General features: G+C 43.5%; 1 protein-coding gene across 1 annotated transcript in view; it reads right to left on the reverse strand.

Moving 5' to 3' along the window:
- Positions 1 to 6425, reverse strand: part of PLCE1 (phospholipase C epsilon 1) — a 148629-nt gene extending 142204 nt beyond the window's left edge. The window contains exon 1 of the mRNA XM_066619359.1: positions 5478 to 6425. Within this exon, the coding sequence (XP_066475456.1) occupies positions 5478 to 6425 (948 nt within the window). The remainder of the gene's footprint in view (positions 1 to 5477) is intronic.
- Between the last annotated feature and the right edge of the window lie 17093 nt (positions 6426 to 23518).

A 23518-nucleotide genomic window follows, 5' to 3' on the forward strand; every position in this document is an offset into this window, starting at 1 on the left:
CCAAAACTAAAAGACTACGTGACATTACAAAATATCTCTATTGGTATAATTCAGTGGTTCCCAAACTTTTTAGTACTGGGACCTGCTTTTTAAAATGACATTCAGTCAGAACCCACTTAGCTTCACGCGACGTCAAGTTTCACCTTAACAGCTGCTCAAGCCTCTGTCTTTATCCTTTTTACTATAGTGGGGGAGGGACCATTTGTTGAGCTCTATGTTCATCACATCATGACCATTCTGGTGGCCTTGCATTCCTCTTTGCCAGGCCTATGATAGGAGCAGTAGTATTCGGGGGGACAGGACAATGGTAAGTTTTGCAGATGTCTCAATGCACCATGTAAGCAGCTCTTCTCCCTCACCTTTGGAGAGTGGGTGTAAATGGGCAATTTTTACAATGCAGAGAGATAAAAAGCGGTGTGCCCCAGGGATCAGTCTTGGGACAGTTGCTTTTCAATTTATATATAAATGATCTGGAGCTTGGGATAAGTAGCAAGGTAGTCAAGTTTGCAGACTACGCTAAAGGTTTTGACAAGAATGGATTGTGAAGAGCTCCAGAAGGAGCTCTCTAAACTGCTCTGAACTGGGGAATGGGCAGCAAACTGGCAGGTGTGCTTCAATGTAAGTAAATGTCTGGTGGCTGTGAAAAAGGTCAATTCCATGCAATGGGTCATTAAAAAGAGGATGGAGAATAAAATATTATTGTGTCACTGTACAAATTAATGATGTGGCCACATCTGTAGTACTGTGCCCAGTTCTTATCACTGCATCTCAAATAGGGTACAGAGGAACTGAAAAAGGTGCAGAAGAAAGCAACCCAAATGATTAGTGGGCTGGGGTATAACCTTTACTAGGAAGGCTACAACATTTGGGATTCTTCAGTATAGAAAGAAGATGACCGAGAAGGGACATGATTGACAGCCCAATCCTAACCAGCACCAGCCTGCTAAATGGGGCTACTCTGATCTGCATTTGCCAAACAGCAGGCACAAATTCTGGAAGCCCCATGTCAGGCTTTCAAGTCGAGATGGGGGGATAGGATTCAACATGTTTCAGCGCCACTGATCCAACCCCCTTCCTAGGCCCAATCCACCTCCATTTCTGCCCTACCCCAACACATTACATCTGTCTCTGCAATAGTAGCCTGTGGAACTCCTTGTCCCAAGATGTGATGATGGCACTTGGCCTAGATGCCTTTAAATGGGATTAGACTGATTTATGGAGGAAAAATCCATCACAGGTTATAAGCCATGACTATATGCAACCTCCAGCTTTTAGAAGTGGCATCTCTCTGAATGCCAGGCTACAGGTATTCCCAGAGGCATCTGTTGGGTAACTGTGAGATACAGGAAGCTGGACTAGATGGGCCCTTGGTCTGATCCAGCAGGGCTCTTCTTATACTGTATTCTGATTATATACTGAACTAACAGTTCAATCCAATGCATGCTTACTTGGAAGGGTTTCAGACTACATTCTGTAAAGTGATAGCCACAGAAGGGGTTTTTAATTTTTTTTTTTTTTTAGTACTGACCTCCAATGTGCTTCAAAGGATAAATTAGTTAAGTGACATAAAAATACAGATGCAGATCACCAGTAATACAGCACAGGTCATCAGAGTTACTGATTGTGGGACAGGACTCCCTTCAGGCATTAATACGTGGAGCAACATACCAACAATGGTATTTAAAAGCGTATAGTGTGATATTCCTATTCAGGTTGAGTCTCATTATTTGTGAGGGTTCCATTCCCAGGACTCATGTGGATGGCAAAAAAATGCTCTAAAGCAAATCAATTTAAAGAGCAAAGGGCGCAATCCTAACCCCTTATGTCAATGCTTACCAGCACTGACATAAGGGCAATGCAGCTATGAGGTAAGGGAACAAACATTCCCTTACTTTGAGGAGACCTCCATGAGTGACACCCAACTGCAGGATGCAGCACATGTCCCATTGGCACCACTGTGCCAGTGCTGGAAAGCAATGACATAAGGGGTTAGGATTGCACCCAAAGTGTCTTTGCTCTGGTGATTTAAAAACAGCCTTGCTGACTTTTTGAAATACACACAGAGGCAATCACTCTCTTGGGGGGGGAGGGCTTAGGCTTCATTAGAAGGCAGCAATCCCTCCCTTCACCAGGAATCCCAGTGATAATCACTGCCATTTAGCCTTCTTTCACATGCTCAGGGGGAAGGGAGGAGTGAAGCCTGCAGACAGAATGATTGATGGATTGTCAGCCAGCTGCCCTCTCTTGCATTATTAAAGGACTGTTTTCCTTTAATTTAAAGGGCCCTTCTCATCAGCTTTGAGATAGAAAAATCTGTGGAATCTGTGGATAATTAGGTTATATCTGTAATCACTTGCATGACTGTCTCTCTGCAACAGTAAAAACCAGTTTTTTAAACTGTGATTTTAAAGGGGTGCATTTTTCCCCTTCTCCAGGGATCAGCACATTCCTTTTCATTTGGAGCAGCCATTCGTGTTGAGTCAAATTCGTGAATAACAAGGTTGGACCTGAACTACCAATATAAGTATAGTATGCCACATATCACCCTAGAATTGTCACGCTTGGTTGTAAAGTTTCAAAAAAAACAGCAATAACCACACATTATGCACAAATAGTAGTACAAACCACTATGAGAAAATAGCACGTATATTAGATGGGACATAGTATGGTTGTCTTCACTAGACAGGTCAGTCTGGAAGTTTTTTGTTTATAATCAAAAGCCATCCTTTGAATTCCAAGCGGCCTGTGCAATTCCAACACAGAGAAGAATAAGAAAGCATCAGCTCACTTGAGGGCCAAGTCGTCCCTGTTAACCAATTATCAAAACTAAGTGCAAGCACTTAATACTTGTAGAAGACATTCTGCAAATGCCTGCAACTGGTATGTTTCTGAAGAATGTCCAAAAAGAAACTAACTCTAGCATATGATACCATGGTGCCTGAAGCAATCTGCTATGCAGTAAACTGCAAAGTTACTTTCCTCTTGCCTTAATCAGGGACATCAGGGGATGTCTCCAGCTATTTGATGCACTAAGCAAAACTAATTCAGCAGGAGATAGGGGAAGTGCATCTTTTTATGCTGGGGGGGTAGGAGGGCTATTGTATTTCCTCTTCAGTGATTTTCTCTAATTTTCTCTGCTTTTTAACATAACAGAATGCTTTGCCTCTGGGAAAACTACAGGTAGGTCATACCTGCAAAATTCTTGTTATCCTAATGTTTAGAGTAAGGTGGAAGATCTATGTTTCGTCCACATAGTTTTCCCAATTGAAATGTATTGCCTATTGAGCTGGGCCAACTTTGGGGACATCACTTTAGTGTAATCAAAATCTGAAATAGCATAATGTCTACAATTTAAAGTCCCACTGTGGCTCACTTCGCTCAAGCAGAATTACACAACCCATGTCTGTTTTCAATACATAAGTATTACTTTTCAGCATGCATTTAGGGTAATTTGGCATCCAGAAGCAATATTGCCTTGTTGGAAAAATAGAAAGTTAAATGAGCAACCATGCAAAACTATACCTCAGGATTTGTCATCCTATCACAGGGACAACCAGTGTGGTATGGACACAGAGCACCAAGAGAGGTTTTTCTCCCATACTCATATCACTAGAACCCAGGGTCACCCCCAATGAAAAACACTAGAAGGAAATTCTGGACAGGCAAAAGGAAGTACTTCATCACACAGTGGGTGATTAATTTATGAATTAATGGCTGAAAATTTAGTGGTGACTACCTGTACTAGACAAGAAGTCTTTAAAAAGGGAATAAGACAAGTCCATGGAAGACAAAACCAATCATTGGCTGCAGATAGCTACATGTTGCCTCTAGGCCAGGGGTGCTCACACTTTTTTGGCTTGAGAGCTACTTTGAAACCCAGCAAGGCCCGGAGATCTACCAGAGTTTTTTTACAATGTTCATGCCATCATAACATATAACATTTATGTGTACAATGTATGTTTGTGTACCTTGCATAACCGCATGAGCCAATATTGCACAACACAACATAATTAACTATAAACATTTTTTGTAATTACTTGAGTTTACTTTGATGACTTGCACTGAAGTGAATCAGCCAAGGATGCATAGTCCGGACAGTAGCTGCTGACAGCCAGCCTCAAGCACATTTCCAAATGTTCATCAGTCATGGTGGACTTAATGATCTTCATGTAGGAAAAGGTTGACTCACATAAATAAGTGGAGCCCTTCCTGCCTCAGGTGCTCTTATATCCCTGAGGGCCCTATTGCCTTCAAGTGGCTGCAGCTGTGCAGCACACTCTGCTGGATGCCCAGGCCTTACCCTTAAAGGGGCCACTGCTGACACCACATCTACCTCCTCACCAGATCTTCCTCGATTCCAATACAAGTGGGTGGGGGAGCAGATCTCTATACAGACCAGTGCAAAAACAGGGGAAAGGTGTGGGGAAGGGAAGATCTCTATATAGACATCACAGCAAGACCAGTGCAAAACCCCTTGCACACAGAACCAACAGATGGAAGTTGGGGGGAGGGGCAGATCTCCATACATACCAGTGTAAGAACAGGGGAAAGGTAAGTCAGCCCCAGTAGAGTCAATGGGGCTCACTCCCAGGGATGCGTGGTCGGGAGAGAAGCCTGCCAGCGGCTCCTCTCCAGGACTACTCACGAGTCAGCCTCAGTAGAGTCAATGGGGCTCACTCCCAGGGATGCGTGGACAGAAGCTCAATCCCAGGGATGCGTCACTCCCAGGACGGGGCTCACTCCCAGGGATGCGTGGAAGGGAGAGAAGCCTGCGATCGACTCATTTTGCCTTCGGATCGACCAGTGGATCGCGATCGACGTATTGAGCACCCCTGCTCTAGACTCAGAAGCAGTCAAGGGAGGAAAAGCTGGAGAAAAGTATTTGGTTTTCTCCTACTTTTGTGGACTTTTCAGAGGCAGATGGTGGGCCAGTATGGGAGACAGGAAGCTGCACCTTCATTTTTTGACATTTGCAGAAGACAAGCTTGTAAACTTGCAGCAGTAAAGTTTGTTCATGTCATGCTTCTGCATATAATACCATTATCAGATATTATCTAACCCATCCAACAACTATGGCTAGTAAAACACCATTAACAACAAAGGACAGGAAAAAAATGTCTTGTTGACAATAACTCAGCACCATCAAACACCCGCAGCAGGAGTTATTGGTATTTGTGACCCTGAGACAGTAAAAGAGCAGTACATTTCATTATTATATTCAGCAATAGTGTTAAAAGACATAGTCTTAAGTACTTTTGAATCTGAAGCCTCCTGCACTCAGTAGCTGTTTCTGAGTGGGTTCAGAGCTTCAATAAGGAGGAACAGATGAGGAATGTTGCTTGTGCCAGCACAATGATCTTGATGCTACCTTAGGTAAATTAATGTATCTCTTCTACAAAGAATATTGACAATTCTGGATTTTCATCACCATGTTCAGAAATGTATCAGTCTTAAAGAAAATTATAAAATAGTCTTACCCCATGCCATATAGAATGAAGAAGGTACGAACATAATGCTTGGCTTATTGAAGCTCGAAATATTGTTAGCTGTTCTGATGCAACCTTACAGTGCCTTAACTCGTTTTGGGTTCTTCTTTGGTCAACACAATTCCAAGCAACAGCTCCTATGTGCCCTGATGGGATAGTCCTAACAATTGCTCTTGTCCCAGTATAGATTGATTTCTTAACCTCTCTATCATTTTTGCAGAATCTCCTGATTAATAAGGTGGAGCGCTCCTTCTTACTTCGATAAAAATCCTCTTCCATCTCTTCACCATAACTTTCACTGCAGTTTTCAAAATGGCTCAGAGAGGGCTTTGAAGGCATTCTTCCAGTAAAATTACCACTAGAGAAATTGTGACCTGTGCATGGTTCATTAAGCTTCTGGGTTGCTCCTTTAAAACACAGATAGCTATCCCTTGAAGTACTGCAATAAGTATTGCACAATTGTTGTCCAGTTTTATTCACACAAGTAGCTGGAAGTTCCATTAATTTACAAGTGCAGGTTCTGGAATCATTGGTGTAATCATTATAAGCCTGTACTGCCCGTAGACAGTCATGACAAATGAAGCTCTTGTGCAAAGCACACAACGTTTCTGAGATGTCATTTTCCTCTTTAGCATAATGAAAACCAGCACCCTCCATATCAGTTTTATTTACTGAGGACTGACTTCTTAATGGCTTCAACTCTACATTAGATCCATCCATTTTTAATTGAATTTCACCATACATGGCTTCTTCCAGCAAAGTCGGAATTCCAGTTTCTAAACATGTGTTCTTCTTTACAAAAGAATCATATGATTTATATAAGTGGTTCTGTACAGCATTGCTTTTGAAGTTTTTCTTAATGTCATATTTTATGTTAAGATACTCCACAGAAGCAGGAATACATGTACTCCTCTCCCAAGGTTTTGTGCATTCAGTCATTTCTCCATGTGTCAAAACAAAAATACTCAACAATGATCCCTTGAGGTGCTTTTCTTCCAAGTATTTATAAGACAGTTGTATACATCTGGGTTTTTTAGACTTTTCATAACAAGTATCTAGAATGCTTTATCTTCATATCCTCTCCAGGCGACAGACAATACTGCCAAAGACCACAGGCAAATAATGTTGTTTCTCCAAAGATCATCCTGACACACAAGCTTCAGACAGTGCCCTGCTTTTCCTCAAGAATCATTCATTACATCATTTGTTACACTGCCATAGCATCAGTGCAAGCTTGCAGCATAGAGCACAGTTGTATGACTCTGAAATTTTCTCTGCTATGGAATGTCATAGAATATAAACAACTGAAAGACATTTACTTTGAATAGTATGGCATTCAGAAGTGCTGTCTCTCCGCAAGTATCCACTTCTTTCATAGATTATATTTATATATTGCCTTGTCATTTATTACACATCTTAGAAGATTATGTTCTAAAAGGTAATGACTTCTTAGTCCTGAACATCCAGATAAACGGTGACCTGGAAGACAAAAGATGAAACAATACTTAACACAGTACCAGGTGTAAACCACACATTCATGACAAAGTAGCACAAGGTCTCTATACAGTCACTTAACAGAGCAATTTTAAAACATGTTTTACCCACTACTGCTTTACAACTGTTTTATTGTTTGGACTGTCTACACTATGTTTTTTTTATCATCATTTGGTTGTGTTCCAAGTAGCACAAGGACAAAAAAAGCTCACAGAAGCAGACTTTCCTACCCATCCCACTAAAGCTGCCAGTATCTCTGAAAAGTCTCTCTTGAGGGTCAGGGGACTCTCAGGAACAGAATAGTATGTGATGTGGCAGGCAGTAGCAGGAGGAGAGAATCCCCCACAAACAGAGAAGGGCAATCTTGCATTTTGGATGCAACCCATTGTTTTTAACTATTGCAAGCTGCTCTGCATATATATTAGTATGAACAAGCAAGGCATAAATGGCTGTCTTGATCTTGTCTGTACCGAAAACATCTGCTTCTTACCTTTCTGCTATGGACTTCCCTCTCTCTGATCATCAGCTTGTCTCCTACAAAGCTGCTCATTGTCCTCCCACCCCTTTCACATTCAGTCTCCTACTCATTTTATTACTTCTATTCTATTGTTCCGGCACCTTCTTTGAAGCTCTCTCCACTTGTAATTAAGGGCCCCAAACCTAGCCACCTGCAAAAATCCTTGATCTGCTGCAGAAGGGAGAAGGAGTTTACCTATGTTTTGGTCGCAGCAGTAGAACTTCTCTCCTTTAAAAAAATAACACTTTTGTTCTTGCTCAAGCAGCAGCAGCAGCAGCATTTTTAGAGCAACGTTTCATTTTTAGCAAGTAGTGCACAAAGGCTCACAAAAAAGTTAATTTTCTCATATCGATGATCATGGCTTTATCATAACTAAACAGATCTCTAACATGGAGATCCCTAATTAAGCAGGAGGACCAGTTAATATCTCATTCGGTCAGCAGAAGAATTTTAAAAATATGGAATACAGAACAGTGAAGAAACCAAGAAATTAGAGAAGTAGTTCCCAAACCTTTTAGTAACAGAAGCAACCAAAAAAAGTTTACCAGCCACTCAAACCTCTGTGGCTATATTGGTGATTAGGCAGCAATGTTCCCCCCAAGTACCCAAGTAGCAGGTTGCTTAACCCCTGATGCACATAGCCTAATCTGCCTTGTCAGTTTCACAACCAACCAAAAAAATGGCTAATAACCCACAGGTGGGTCCCGGACATACAGTTTGGCAACCGCTGAATGAGAGGAAAGTCTAGATCCAATAGCCCAGTTTACTCAGATTGACAACTAGTACAGAACAAGAGACAGGCAAAAACTGTTACATATATTTGTTGTTACAGGCAACAGCAAAGAAAGTTTCATCTCCACATAGGGCAGGGGTGGCCAAACCACAGCTTATGAACCACATGCAGCTCCTTGACCTATAATGCATGGACTGCAGAATTATGCTGGCTAAAGCTCCTTTTTGCATTACAATTAATATAAAAGGTAAATAAAAAATTTTCAAACTTTAGAATTATTTACTGGGTATAAACTGAGAGTCCATGGGATTAAAATGCAACTTGAAAGTTCATGGTGAGTAACCCCACCCCAGAACATCTCCCCCCCCCCACTCCCCCATGCCCACCTGCCTCTCTGCTGCTTGGTAGTCCGCATGACCACTGAGCGGCGGAACTCCAGTGCTCCGCCAGCCCTAGCCCAGCACCGGCTAGCACTGGGCTAGCACCAGCAGAACACTGGTGCTAGGGCCCACAAACATGCCTTATGGCACATTTGTGACAGTGTGCACCAGCAGTGAGCTGGCGCGCAAAGACAAGGATTGGGCCCTAGGACACTGAGCTACACATGAAGGCTTCCATGATTCAAATCTCGCCTCTACCACAACTTATTAGGGCTGTAACCCTATACCGGGAGCACACACCGGGAGCAAGTGCAGTCTGTCCCTTGCACTTGCTCCCGGTGTGGAAGGGATTGTCACTCCCGGATTGGCCTTTTCAGCCACACTAGACGCTGTGCCAGAACCACCTTTCAGAGCGCGATACCATAGTCTTTCGAGACTGAAGGTTGCCAATATACAACCCTATACATACTTACCTGGGGGAAGGCTTGTTGAACTCAGTGGAATATACTTCTGACCTGACATGTGCAGGATTGCACTGTTAGGGGCTTTAGGAAAGCCATTCCCAAAAGCATAAAAATGATGTCCAATAGAAATCCCAGATCTGTACAATAACGCTGTTTACATAAGTATAGATATGTGAAGATTTAAACTTACCTTCACATAAACAAACTTCTTTCACATTATATACACCTGCTGTAAACACTGGCTCAATCCAATTTATTATAGGTTGAGTCTCATTATTTGCCAGAGTTCTGTTCCAAGAACTCACATGGATGGTCAAAAAACGCACTATAGCAAATCAATTTAAAAAACAGTTTCTTTGCTCTGGTGATTTAAAAACAGCCTTGCTGACCTTTGTAATGCACACAGAGACAGTCAGTCTGTCTCCAGGAGCTTAGGCTTCACTAGCAGGCAGCAATCCCTCCCTTCACCAGGAGCCCCAGCAAGAGGGAAAGAATGGAAAAGGTGATAATCGCTGCCATTTAGCCTTCTTTCACCTGCTCAGGGGAAAGGGAGGAGTGAAGCCTGCAGAGAGAATGATTGATGGGTTGTCAGCTGGCTGCCCTCTCTGGCATTATTAAATGACTGTTTTCCTTTAATTTAAAGTGCCATTCTCATCAGCTTTGAGATATAAAAATCTGTGGATACGGGTAATCACTTGTATGACTGTCTCTCTGCAACAGTAAAAAGCAGTTTTTTAACTGCTTTAATCACAGATAAAACTGTGATTTTAAAGGGGTGCATTTTTTCCCTTCTCCAGGGATCAGCACATTCCCTTTCATTTGCAGGGGCCATTCAATTTGAGTCAAATCCATGTATAAAAAATTCATGTATAACAAGGCTAGCCCTGTATTGTTAACAGTATTTATATACCGCTTTTCAATGAGAAGTTCACAAAGCGGTTTACAGAGAAAATTAAATAACTAATGGCTCCCTGTCCCAAAAGGGCTCCCAATCTAAAAAGATGCAAAAGAACACCAGCAGTCAGCCACTAGAAAAGAAACTGCTGGGGTGAGGAGGACCAGTTAATTTCCCCTGCTAAATAAACCAGGAACACCCATTTTAAAAAGTGCCTCTTATCCAGTTAGCAAGGCTAAGAGAGATAAAATTTTACCAGAGTTTTACCAAAGATCAAAGTTTACCACCGATATCAAATGAAGAAGGAACATCATATGGCCCAACAAGGCCCATTTATAATTTTCCTTTGTGTGGTGCCCATGCACTTCTCATACAGAGAATGAGGGGCCTGTATGCACCCTCCTATATTCCCACCCAGGCTGGCCCTTCAACTCAACACGGAATATGGGCTTGGAGGCAACTCATGTCCTACAGCACAATCCTATTCATGTCTACTCAGAAGAAAGCCCTACCGAGTTCAACACCTAGTTAAGTGTGTACAGGACTGCAGCCCTAGTGTACTAACCTTTCCATAAATGTGCCCAGCAACCATGACAGTTCAGAAAAAGCCTTATTTACAATTACAGACTTTTATTAAATAAATTCAATTAATATGGATTTGAAACACCAGCACCCTGAACTACATACAAAATACGAGTGAAGCAATGTGCAACCAAAGGTTACTTTCATTGACTTCACCATTAATCTGGTAAATGACGAACAAAAAGTTTCATTTTGATACATCAGAAATATAATGTATTCCACCCATCAACACAGCAGAAGAAAACCAAGAGGAAACAGATTCATCACTGGTAAATCACACTGGATCAGAGGTCAGACAGCAGAGACATACTGAAAAAGTGAACCATCTTGGCAAATTCCCAATATTCACAGACACAAAATGTTTCAATTGACAATGAAAATATTTTCAATAATGTTGGTTGAGTATAGTTGTTGAATGCTGAGAACTCAGCAAACTTAAAATATCTGAAGAAACAAATTGCTAAAACAGAAAAAAGTCATTAAATATTTGGAATTAAAGATGCTGATAAAAAATATGACTGCACACAAAAAAAATTGCAAGACGCTTTTTGGCAGTATATATTTCAGTTCTTGCTCAAATGAGAGGAAAAACAGGAAAAGCCCTGGAAAGACTACAGCCAATGCCAGAGACACACAGCTGTGGTCTATACTGGCTGTTGATGAAATGATGCTGTGTATTGCAAGAACAATAGGTCTTCGTTACAGCAAAGTTATATCTCACATGGTGACAACACATGGCCCAACTGGCAATAATTGTTACGAAGTTCTCCAGACTTCAACATTATGTGTCATACAACATGCCCAGGCATTTGCTGAAAATGGACAGGTCTACTACTGTCAACACAGCCCTGCTCATTTAAGCAGACACTACACCAATGGCATAGTGAAGAACTACAGGAAGGGATTATTAGGAGGAGCAACAGATGGAAGTATTCAGCATCCACTTCACAGCTAGTTGTTCAACATAACTCACAGATGAAGATATGGTTCTGCTACTATCACATCTACCTACTTAAACCTAAAATACCTGGAAATCTTCTTAAATTAATTTTGGACCTCAATGGTTGATTGAGTTAGATCAGGGGTGCCCAAACCCTGGCCCTGGGGCCACTTGCGGCCACTGAGGGCTCCTAATTAGGCCCTCACAGAGCCTCCAATGAGCCTCTGGCCCTCTGGAGACTTGCTGGAGCCCACACTGGCCTGATGCAACTGCTCTCAGCATGACAGCAAATGTTCAGCCTCTCACGTGAGCTGTGGGACGAGGGCTCCCTCTACTGCTTGCGGTTTCACATCTGTGATGCAGCAGCAGCAGCAAAGGAAAGGCTGACCTTGCTTTGTGCAAGGTCTTTTATTGGCCTCGAGCTATTGCAAGACGTTCATTCATTCAAACAAGTTCCATCTCTAATATATTCATTTAAGTAAATTTATTCAAATTTGAAATGTAAATTAATTCTTTTTTTCTCCCCGGCCCGACACTGTGTCAGAGGGATGATGTGGCCCTCCTGCCAAAACGTTTGGACACCCCTGAGTTAGATCACTAACTGTCAACCCAATCTGGAAGATTTGCAATTCTTCAGGAAGATGCTCACCAACTGCAATATTAAGCTGTGAGACTTTCAGGGACAATGACCTATATTTAAAGCACCATGCACATGGATGGTATCACTGATAACACAGGCCTACAAAATTGAGGGTCAGGTCAGCAGGGAAGCATAGCCCTTGTTTTCCTGATGGCAGAGTGGCTCGGGAGCATAGGGAGATAGCAAAAGAAGCAGGCGATCCCAAACAGAGCCAAAGAAGCAGACACAGGCTTGTTTGTTGCAGAAGTAGGTATTGGTAAAGGAGCAGGCAGAAGAGTAGTCAGTTAAACGGTTCAGAAGTCAGGGATACAGCAGGTCACAGTCACGAGAAGGCAGTCCAAATCAGTACACAAACCAGCAGTACGGCACACAGAAACTCCACCACAACAACCCAGGAGTCTGTGCTTGCCCCATATATACTGGGGCCAGCTAATCAGAGTAGGGCAACCTCATAATCACAAGATAGTCTTGTGACCCACTCCGATTGGCTGTCCAGTGGTGCACTGCATCGCTCCACCATAGCCTACATGACTCTGCACACATCTCTCCCCAAGTCACATGACTCCCACCTGTAACAGCTGCAGCTGATTGCATCAGCATACATATACAGTACAGTGCTGCTGTTCCTTTAATTGACATTTCATACTGGGCCTGGCCATCAAGGTCCCTCCTGCCACATCCTGGCTAATAACAATCTCAAGCCTGGGATGCCAAAAACCTGACAAGTTTTTCCCAAACTGGGAAAACTGGGTGGTTTGATATGAATTTGGGGTGCTGATTCAAACTGGGTGGTTTGATATGAATTTGGGGTGCCGATTCCAAAAAAGGCATCTGTTTTGCCCTATCACGTCTAGTTTTGGAAACAATGCATAGCCTCTTTAGTGAATGGTTCAAGTAGCTTCCTCATGTTTTCCCATGGTGTAGGCTTCCTCATGAGGAAGTTGCCTGAACCATTCACTAAAGAGGCTATGCATCGTCTCCAAAACTAGGCGTGATAGGGCAAAACGGATACCATTTTTTGAAATGGCACCCCAAATATACCCAGGAATTGGTGTAACGTTTAAGGAAGCAAAATGTGTGTTGGCCTGCGTTATCAATCAAAAATTTTAATTTAAAAAAACCCTCATTAACATACTTTCAAAATATTTTGCTTATAATCTGTATACATACGTACATAAAATGGTAATATCTTTTACTGGATTACTCTCTCACACGCATGCGAATAGTCATTCTGTAGCTTTACCTCATTCCTATTTTTTAGCAGGTAAAACCAACTTTTGCTGTATGTCATAGGATGCTAACCTTTTCTGCATAATTAAAATATCACACCAGAAAAATCCACTGAAGTTACACTCCCCTTTGGGTATGTTGTGAAATAAGTGGTTAAAACTACAGCAATGCAAGTGTGATCAGCTGCCTAATACTGTGCATATCTATTCATTTCTAATGTCCCAACGACTATGCCAATAAGACAGTACCAAAATGAGATCACCTATAAACAATACAGAGAAGTGGTTCCCAAACTGGTGAACTGGTAGGTTCCCAAACCTACCAAGCTAGGGAAGCACTTGTCCCTGCCCCTTTTAGGGATGGCGAAAGGCAGTGACGCTGCTGCCGGATGGGAAGATTTTTTTTTACTACTTAACAGCAGCCAGTGCAGGAGGTCTGGGGGATCCAGGAAGCCCTCCACAGGGCTCCCATCTCCAAACATCTAAAAAAAAAGAATAAAAAGGAGCACTTCCAGTTTCCCTCATGTAACCAGAAGTGCCTGTTCTCTCTCTCTCTTTTTTTTTTACACACGTTTGGAGGTGCAGGGAGCCCTGCAGAGGGCTTTCATGACCACTTCCCTCACAGTATTCTGGCTGCTGCTAAGTAAAAAAAAAACCCCAGCCCCTGGCAGCAGAAGGACAGCCCATCCCCCACACACACTTACAGTGCTCCCAACTCCCATGTAGGAGTTTGGGAAGCACTGATATAGAGGCTACTGGGTCCTCTTTGAACTCCAGGGGTTCACAGAGTTAGGCAATCAAAGGCAACAAAATAAAACAAAAAAGGTAGCTTTGCTTGCAATGTAGCTGATGGTTAGAGAGAGATTCCTAGAAACACATCATTATGACATGGAACTTTCTCCAAGGCTAATGGAAGGAATGATTTTCAGTTTCAGCATTATTACAGCAAGAGCTGGAACTGTAGTTCATGGCTGAATGTGTGAAAAGCAGACAAAGAAAACAATAAAATATTTTGTTACTCAGCCTGTAGTTAGTCTGTGGAACTCTTTGCCACAGATGCGGTGATGGCATCTGATCTAGATGCCTTTCAAAGGGGATTGGACAAATTTCTGGAGGAAAAGTCCATCACGGGTTACAAGCCATGATGTGTATGTGCAACTTCCTGATTTTAGAAATGGGCTACATCAGAATGCCAGACGCAAGGGAGGACACCAGGATGCAGGTCTCTTGTTGTCTTGTGTGCTCCTGGAGGCATTTAGTGGGCCACTGTGAGATACAGGAAGCTGGACTTGATGGGTCTATGACCTGATCCAGCGGGGCTGTTCTTATGTTCTTAGGAGGGGAAGATAGGAAGAAAAATGGAAAGATTTGAAGCAGAGAGCAAGGTAGAGAAAAAAGTACGAGAAAGGTAATGCTGTCTGTTAGAACTGGATACTGCACCCCAGACTAGGCAAGCTAACATTGTAATTCAGGACATGCTGACTATTAAGTAAATTCCACTGAGTCCAGTGGGACTTACTCACAGGAACATGTGGATATTGCACATTTTGTTGCAGGATTCCCCCCACCCACTCCATACAGTGTACAAAGCTGTATGTAGACTTCCACACCCACAAAATATTCCCATTAGCTTTAATGTGGTCATCATTAGGTGCATTTTCAAGTATTGTAGTATTAATAGTAACTGTGCTTAGAAAACCACAAATATTTGGTCTGCAAACAAGAACAGTGCTTACTTTGGCTTTGCAAATTACATCAGATTCTGGGAGGAAGCCCACCCCAAACTCTGACTCATCCAGACTATAAAATCATTTGAGAGATCAATTACATTTAACAAGGAAAACACTTGAGTAAAACTGAAAATACAGTATTTTAGGATACAATCTTATGCCTGCTTACTTAGGAGTAAACCCCAATTTGTTGTCATTCTTATTGCTTGGTGCTTTATGGTCACTGATGAGAAGTGACGACTCATCTCTCCTCAATTTTTATTTTACTTGTTTTCAAGCATATTATCGTTCTTTTACCACAAAAAATTGCATAACGAAATGACAGTTTATAAAACTGAGGACACAATCCTAACTCCTTATGACAGTGATTCCAGCACTGGCATAGCAGTTCCAATGGGACATGCACTGCATCCTGCAGTTGGGTGTCACTCTGGAGGCCTCCTCAAAGTAAGGGAATGTTTGATCCCTTACCTCAGAGCTGCATTACCCTTATGTCAGTGCTAGAAAGCACTGACATAAGGGGTTAGGATTGCACCCTAAGTAATCTACTCCACTCTTTTGTATGCAAAATCAGTAACAAACTCAAGGAGTTGTAGCTATACTAATATGAATGTGCTGAAATATACACATCAATTAAAACAAACGTGGTTAAGTAAGAAGAATATATTTGCATCAAATCTTCCAATTTTCTAGTTTTTTGCCTAAGTTTTTGTAAATAAATCCACTCTGAGAAAGTTCCTGTTTTTACTAAAATATTTTGTACTATAAGAAGGAACTGATTCTGAGAATTATTTTACTAGTCAATCTTTTATTTAAAGGGATGCAGGAGGCACACATATACACATGTACCTGGTGTTGGATACCTACCAGGAGAGCATGAACTAGGCCAGTAATTTGACAGTTTTCCGATTAATAGCAAGAGACCTCAGAGTCACAAGTCAAAAAGGCTGTATTAAACACATACGTAATACTCCTAGCTCCCACTTTTTTGATCAAGTTAGATCTAACAACACTGTATCTGCTTGAAAATGCTAAATGAAGCTCTGCCTCCTGCAAAATACAAATGTTCTCCTAGACATTTATCCTTTTTATTATGTTAAACCACTATATTAAATCTACAGAACCACAAAGCTGTGCCATTGGCCACTACATAGGGTCCCTGCATACAAAATGATTACTCCATATTTCGCCTCATATAAAAATAGAGAACAGGAACAGCCTGACAGTATATCTAAAGCCATGCTACTAAGAAGGCAACTTGAACCTGATTAAATGACTGCAATTAGATCTCTGTAATTGTCCCCCAGCCCATTCATCAGTGGATGTTTCCATACTGATCAGCTTTCTAAGTGACAATCTACAGCTTGTCAGCTAACTACAGGATTGCTGCTTGAACATTTTTGATAGTAAGGGGGATTCCAAGCTGAGAAATACCCATTGTCCTACACACTATTACAGAATGTTCTCTCAGCCTCCCTGGAGTGCGGGGAGCCCTGTGCAGCCTTCTGCAGGGCTTCCCGCAGCTTCGAAAGCGAAAGCAGAGCAATTGCGCCCCGCCTCCTAACCCCTTATGTCAGTGCTTCCAGCACTGGCATAGTGGTGCCAATGGGACATGCACTGCATCCTGCACTGCATACTCCCCGCCTCAGGAAGCAATCAGGAGACAGGGCGCAATTGCTCCACTAAAGTGGAACTGGAGGGCAATAGCTCCACTTTCACTTTTGAAACTGTGGGGAGCCCTGCAGAAGGTCGTGGAGGGCTCCCCGCACCTCCAGGAGGCTGCAGGAGGCTCAGGTACATGTGGCCAAGCCCCTGCAGCCCCCCCAAGTGGTGCGATCCTGGGGATCATGCCACTGCCTTCTCCCTGCTCCCCGCCCCCCCGCAGGAACTTAGAGTGGCTCAAACTCTCCCCAGAGTTTGAAAACTGCAGCTGTAAGTCATAAAACATAAATAAAACAGAATTTCAATAATTAACCATATCCTAACCATATCCAAATTTTGGCCTCCCAGTCACTGAACACATGAAATTATGTTCTCGCTACAGGTCAAATAACCAAACAGAACAATTTCATCCTTTCCATACACAGTTTGATCCTTTGCCTGTTTACTAAGGAAGAAGTTATAGTATTATGTTCAGTGTGGTTTATTCCCAGGTAAGCATGTAGGATTGCATGTATAGTATTGTCTCTTTTTAATACATACACCTTACACCTGAACATTACCTGCCTGTAAAACTGTCACTCAATCCACTTCCGATTTATTTCTTCATCTTAAATACTGTGAACCCCCTTTCTGTTCATATTTTTGTTCTCTTCAGTACAGAGATAAAATTACTTTTAAGAATATCCACCAAAGTTGATATACAATGATTAAGGGCCCAATCCTATCAAACTTTCCAGCACCACTGCAGGGGTAATACAGCCCCGAGACAAGGGAACAAATGCTCCCTTACCTCTGCGGTTTTCAAACTTTCCCAGAGTTTGAAACCTGCAGTAAGTCCTTGTGGGGGCAGGGGGAAGGCAGCGATGTGATCCCCAGGATTGCGCTACTCCAGGGGTCTGCAGGGACTAGGGTGCACTCATCAGTCCCTGCAGCAGCGTACTGGGGGTGCGGGGAGCTGAACCAGAAGCAGAGCATGATCGCTCCACTTTAACTTCTGACGGAGCTGCAGGGACTGGGGTGCACTCACCAGAGCCCTCTGCGAGCATCTGCAGGGCTCTCTAGGTCAGCAGCAGTGAAAGTGAGCGATCATCCTCTGCAAAACCGGAAATGGAGCACAATCGCTCCACTTTCATTGCTGCTGACCTGGGGAGCCTGCAGATGCTCACGCAGGGCTCCCTGCACCCCAGGACAGCTGCTGCAGGGACTGGTGAGTGCACCCCAGTCCCTGCAGCCCCATCAGAAGTTAAAGTGGAGCGATTATGCTCCGCTTCCGGTTTATCGAAGGTGGGCACAATCACCCCACTTTCACTTTGGAAGCATCAAGGAGCCCTGCAGACAGTCGCACAGGGCTCCCTGCACCCCCAAAAGGCAGCAGGAGGCTCTGGTAAGTGCAGCCAAGCCCCTGCAGCCCCCTGAGCTGCGCGATCCTTGGGATCGTGCCGCTGCCTCCTCCCTGCCTCCTGGCTGACCCCATCCCTTAAGGCAGGGCTTTTTTTGTAATGGAATGCACCGGAACAGCGTTCCGGCACCTTTTTTCCCCCTCCTCTCTGCCTCCACCTTTTTTCCCCCCTGCCTGCACCACCCTGCCCCCTTTTTTTCCCCTCCTCCTTGCCCCCACCTTTTTTCTCCTGCCTGCACCACCCCGCTCTGCACTGCTGGCTAGGGAGGGAAAGTTCAGTCCCAGGCAGGCTCTTTTTTGACCTTTTTTTTTTTTTTTTAAGTTCCAGTTAGGACTTAACCCACAGTTAAGCTCCTGGAGTGAGCCCCTTGCTGGAGGCTGTGGGTTAAGTCCTACCTGGGACTTAAAAAAAAAAAGCCTGCCTGGGACTGAACTTTGAGGAGTTTTGCAGCCTCAACTGGCCCCCCTTTTGGCAACTAGCAACCAACCTTTATATTTTGCAGCCATGGAGCACCTTCCCACCTTAAAAAAAAAAAAAAATTATTCCTCCGTGGGATTTGAACCCCTACAGACCTACAGTTTAACCACTGAGCCACCAGAGCTCTTAGGCTCAAACTGTTTGGAACTAACACTTGAGGCACTGATGGCCACCAGCTGGGCTCAAGACCTTATATATTTGTTCTGAACACTTTAACTACTGTATAGGCTTTCCTATAGCCCAATGGAGAGAGTTTCCTATAGCCCAATGGAGCACCTCCCCAGCTAAAAAAAATGGGGTGTTTCACTCCAGCTGTGGCAGGAGTGCTTTTGCTATCAGGGAGCTCACATGGGATGGACGTGTGTGTGTGTGTGTGTGTGTGTGTGTGTGTGTGTGTGTGTGCGCGCGCGCGCGCATGTATAAAAAATGGTTTATAAATAAATAAAAAGTTGTGAGTTCCTGCACCTATTTTTTTTTTACAAAAAAAGCACAGCCTTAAGGGCAAAGAGGCCAGGAGCCACAGGCTAGGGTGTCGCATGAAAACCTCTGCTTTACCTTGCGGAGGCCTCCATAACTACTCTCCCACCACAGGTTGCAGCGCATACCCCATGGCATGGTTTCACCAGGACTGAAAATTTATATAGGATTTGGTCCCAATTCATCTTGGTGTTGCCACCAACCTTGAAGCAGGCAGTGGTTCACCCCTTCCTGAAGAAACCCTCCCTGGATACTACTAAATTGAACAACAGTCTCAAACATTCCATTTTGGGACAAAGTGACTGAACAGGTGGTGGCATCCCAACTTCAGAGTGTCCTGGAGAAAGCTGATTATTTGGATCCAGTCTGGCTTCAGGCCAAGGTCAGCCTTGGTTGATGACCTGCACCAGGGAATCGACACGGGGAGTGCATCTCTGTTAGTCCTGCTGAACCTGTCAGCAGCCTTTGACACCATCAACCATGGTCGGTTGGCTAAGTTTGGGCTTCTGGGTTGGTTGGCTAAGTTTGGGCTTGGAGGCACTGTTTTGCAGTGGTTCTGACAGATCCCAGAAGGTAGTGCTGTGGGGTGCTTGTTTGGCATCCTGGCCTCTTAGGTGTGGGTGCCCCAAGGCTCCATTCTATCCCCCATGCTGTTCAATATCTACATGAAGCCACTGGGAGAGGTTATCCAGAAGTTTGGGATAAGGTGCCAGCAGTATGCTGATGACGCCCAGCTCTCTCCCTCCTTTCCTCCTGATTCCGAAGAGGCAGTCAAAGTCCTGGATAGTTATCTGTAGGCAAACAGGAGCTGGATGTGAGCAAACAACCTGAAATTAAATCCTGATAAGACAGAGGTTCTCCTGGTCCAGAAGTCCATGACTCAGGTATTGGACTATCATCCTGCTCTGAACAGGATTGCACTCCCTCTGAAGCAACAGGTCTGCAGCTTGGGGGTGGCTCCTGGATCTGCACCTGCTCCTAGATTCCCAAGTGGCAGCTGTGGCCAGGGGAGCCTTTGCTCAGCTTCGGCTGATTCACCACCTGCAGCCATACCTGGGTCACTCAGAGCTGGCACACTGACCCATACCCTAGTGACATCCAGATTAGATTACTGAGATGCACTCTATGTGGGGCTGCCTCTCAAGACAGTTCAGAAACTGCAGTTAGTGCAGAACACAGCTGCCCATGTGGTTACTGCGGCTCAGCAGTTCGACTCAGTTGGGCCACCGCTTCAGCAATGACACTGGCTGCCAGTTTGTTTCCGGGCTCAATTCAAAGTGCTAGTTTTGACTTCTAAAACCCTTTATGGATCAGGTCCAGGGTGTTTGAGGGACCACCTCCTTCCATACAATCCAACCCGTCTTCTTGGGTCATCCAAGGGGCCCTTCTAACTGCTCCGCACCAGCGGAGGTGAGGTGGATGGTGGTAAGAAATAGGGCCTTCTCGGTTTTGGTACCTTGCCTTTCTTCCCCTGGAATTTAGAACAGCTCCCTCTCTGGAGTCCTTTCAGCCGGGTCTTAAGATCTTTTTATTCAGGGAAGCCTTTATGCTGACACCGGAGAAGAGGATCTGGTGCTTTTTAATGAATGTATTTTAAGTACAATTCAAGTTTATTGTGTTTTATAATAAAAAACAGTTAAAACAGCTAAAAGTTTTTTAGTATTGCTTTATCATTTTATTTATAAGCTGCCTTCAGTGCTCTTAGCAGGGATGAAAGGCAGGATGGTTATATGTCTTATAATTCTTATAATTCCTCTTTAAAATATATAAGACTTTAAAAGTCTGCTGGATTCTTTAAAAAGATGAGTTTATCAAGCTAATTTGAAGTACCACTTGTGAAATTTGCATTAGGCTGCAAGCCCATACATACTTACTCAGCAGGAGGCCTCTGAACTCAATAAGACTTACTTCTGAGTAGACATGCTTAGGCTTCCACTGTCAATAAATGAATTTCAGTGAGCTACTGAATTTCCGATCCAAGTCCTTATATTTTAAGTTAGCTTGTGCAATTTCAGTATTCCACAACTAGCATGGGCTAATGTGCTGGTGGGACAGCAATTAGTTATTACTCATCTCTGATAACATATTCTTCAAATACTAGAAAATTATGTGGGTAAAAGTATACATGAAGAACAGAAATACTTGGAATAAAGACAAATGCTTCCACTAATCAAGAAGATGCAAAGTCTGTCACAGGTATGCATCATGTGAATTTACAGCACTCCTTTAATGAACTTTGGATTCTCAAACAAGAGAATAGCTTTTACTGCTCCTCACTATGCATTTTATACCATGCATTTGTTATATCTAAATCCAAATCCCATAATGCTCAGGTTTACAGTTTGTTCAGTTAATATTTTGCAATGAAAATGTAATATATTTTGGCAGCAAGCTAAAACGTAATTATATCAGAAGTAACCGTTGTATTGATATTATATAGTGTCATTCCTTTTCAAGAGCAAATATCTGTTGCAAATTCATTATTCACAACTTTCTTAACACATTTTATTTTCTGTTCAGAGAAGCACAATCTGCTTCATAGTGGATATTGTAAAAGCTGAAAACCAACATTAGTTTCCCCAAAACTAGAATGAATATCCTTTTAGCTGTATATTCATTAACATTTGCTTTGAATTCCAGGATTTATGAGCTTATCTAAGAGGTCACATGCATCAGAGGAAGAGTGAAAACAAACTGGGTCTTCTGATTCAGACAGAGCACATTACTTTTGCTTAAAACCTCTATCACAATAATTCATATATTGACACATAATGACACATACCCATTACTTAACTAACAGAAACTATATACTTTGTCCATCATAGTAACATGATGGTCCTGGATAACATGGGGTCCTGGATCGCTGTCTGGAGGCGGTTGGGGGCTGGATGTGGGCGAACAAGCTGAAATTAAATCAGGATAAGACAGAGGTGCTCTTGGTTCGGAAATCCACAGCTCGGGTATTGGACTATCGCCCTGCTCTGAATGAGGTTGCACTCCCTCTGAAGGAGCAGGTCCGCAGCTTGGGGGTTCTCCTGGATCCACAGCTGCACCTGGAGTCCCAGGTGGCAGCAGTGGCCAGAGGAGCCTTTGCTCAGCTTCGGCTGATTCGTCAGCTGCGACCGTACCTGAGCTGCGCGGACCTGGCCACAGTAACCCATGCCCTAGTGACATCTAGATTAGATTATTGCAATGCGCTCTACGTGGGGCTGCCCTTGAAGACGGTCCAGAAATTACAACTAGTACAGAACGCGGCTGCTCGTGTGGTTGCTGGGGCATGTTGGTTTGATTCTGCTGAGCCGTTGCTTCGGCGACTACACTGGCTGCCAGTTCTGTTCCGGGCCCAATTCAAGGTGCTAGTTTTGACTTTTAAAGCCCTTTACAGCTCAGGCCTGGGGTATTTGAGGGACCGCCTCCTTCCTTATAATCTTGCCCGTGCTCTTAGATCATCTGGGGGGGCCCTTTTGCCGCCACCAAGAGAGGTGAGAGGGGCGGCGGCCAGGAAGAGGGCCTTCTCGGTGGTGGCCACCAAACTCTGGGATACCCTTCGCTTAGAATTGAGAACTGCTCCCTCTTTGTTAATATTTTGGGGTGGACTGAAGACCTTTTTATTTCAAAAAGCTTTTAATTGCTGACAGGCTGGCTGGCTTTCTTTTTTTTTCTCTTTTATATTAGAATCCACAGGGCTTGTTTTAGATTTTTTAATTATGTGCACCTGTTTTAATTATTGTTTTTAATTGCTATTTTTGTATTTTTATTGTTGTAAGCCGCCTTGTGTGTCCATGGGGCAAAAAGGCGGGATATAAATTAATAAAATAATAATAATAGTAACAAACTATAACAGAGCTGTTCAAACTGGGGCGTCGCAACAGCCCAGCCTGACAGCCCTGGCCTCTGCGCCCTTAAAGGGCACAGGCAGGGGGAAGGCAGCAACGCGATCCCCAGGATTATGTCGCTAAGGGGGGCTGCAGGGACTGGGATGCACCTTATTGGGGTGCGGGGGCCCTGTACGAGTGAATGCAGTGCTCCCCAGCCTTCTAAAAGTGAAAGCGGAGCGATCATGCAGAATACTGCAAAATACTGCCTGCTGCAGCCCTGCCTACATAACGTGAGTGCAAAGCACCCCTCTTGCCCCCCTTAGCGATGTGATCCTGGGGATCGCATCGCTGCCCTAGGCCCTCCCCGCAAGAACTTACTGAGGGAGTAAAGCTCCCTCAAAGTTTGAGAACATCTGCAATAGAATGTGCTGCCAATTAGCTTGCAAAATACTACAAAGGTATTATTGACTCATGTCAGTTTCTTTATAACTGCCTATTTCGCATGGAAGCAAGGGACACCAAAATGTGATAGGACTTTCAAGTTAATTAAATATTTTCACTCTTTACTTGGTCTGGCTTTTAACAGATTTATCT

The sequence above is a fragment of the Tiliqua scincoides genome, chromosome 3, assembly GCF_035046505.1.
Source record: "Tiliqua scincoides isolate rTilSci1 chromosome 3, rTilSci1.hap2, whole genome shotgun sequence".
NCBI classification, from domain to species: domain Eukaryota; kingdom Metazoa; phylum Chordata; class Lepidosauria; order Squamata; family Scincidae; genus Tiliqua; species Tiliqua scincoides.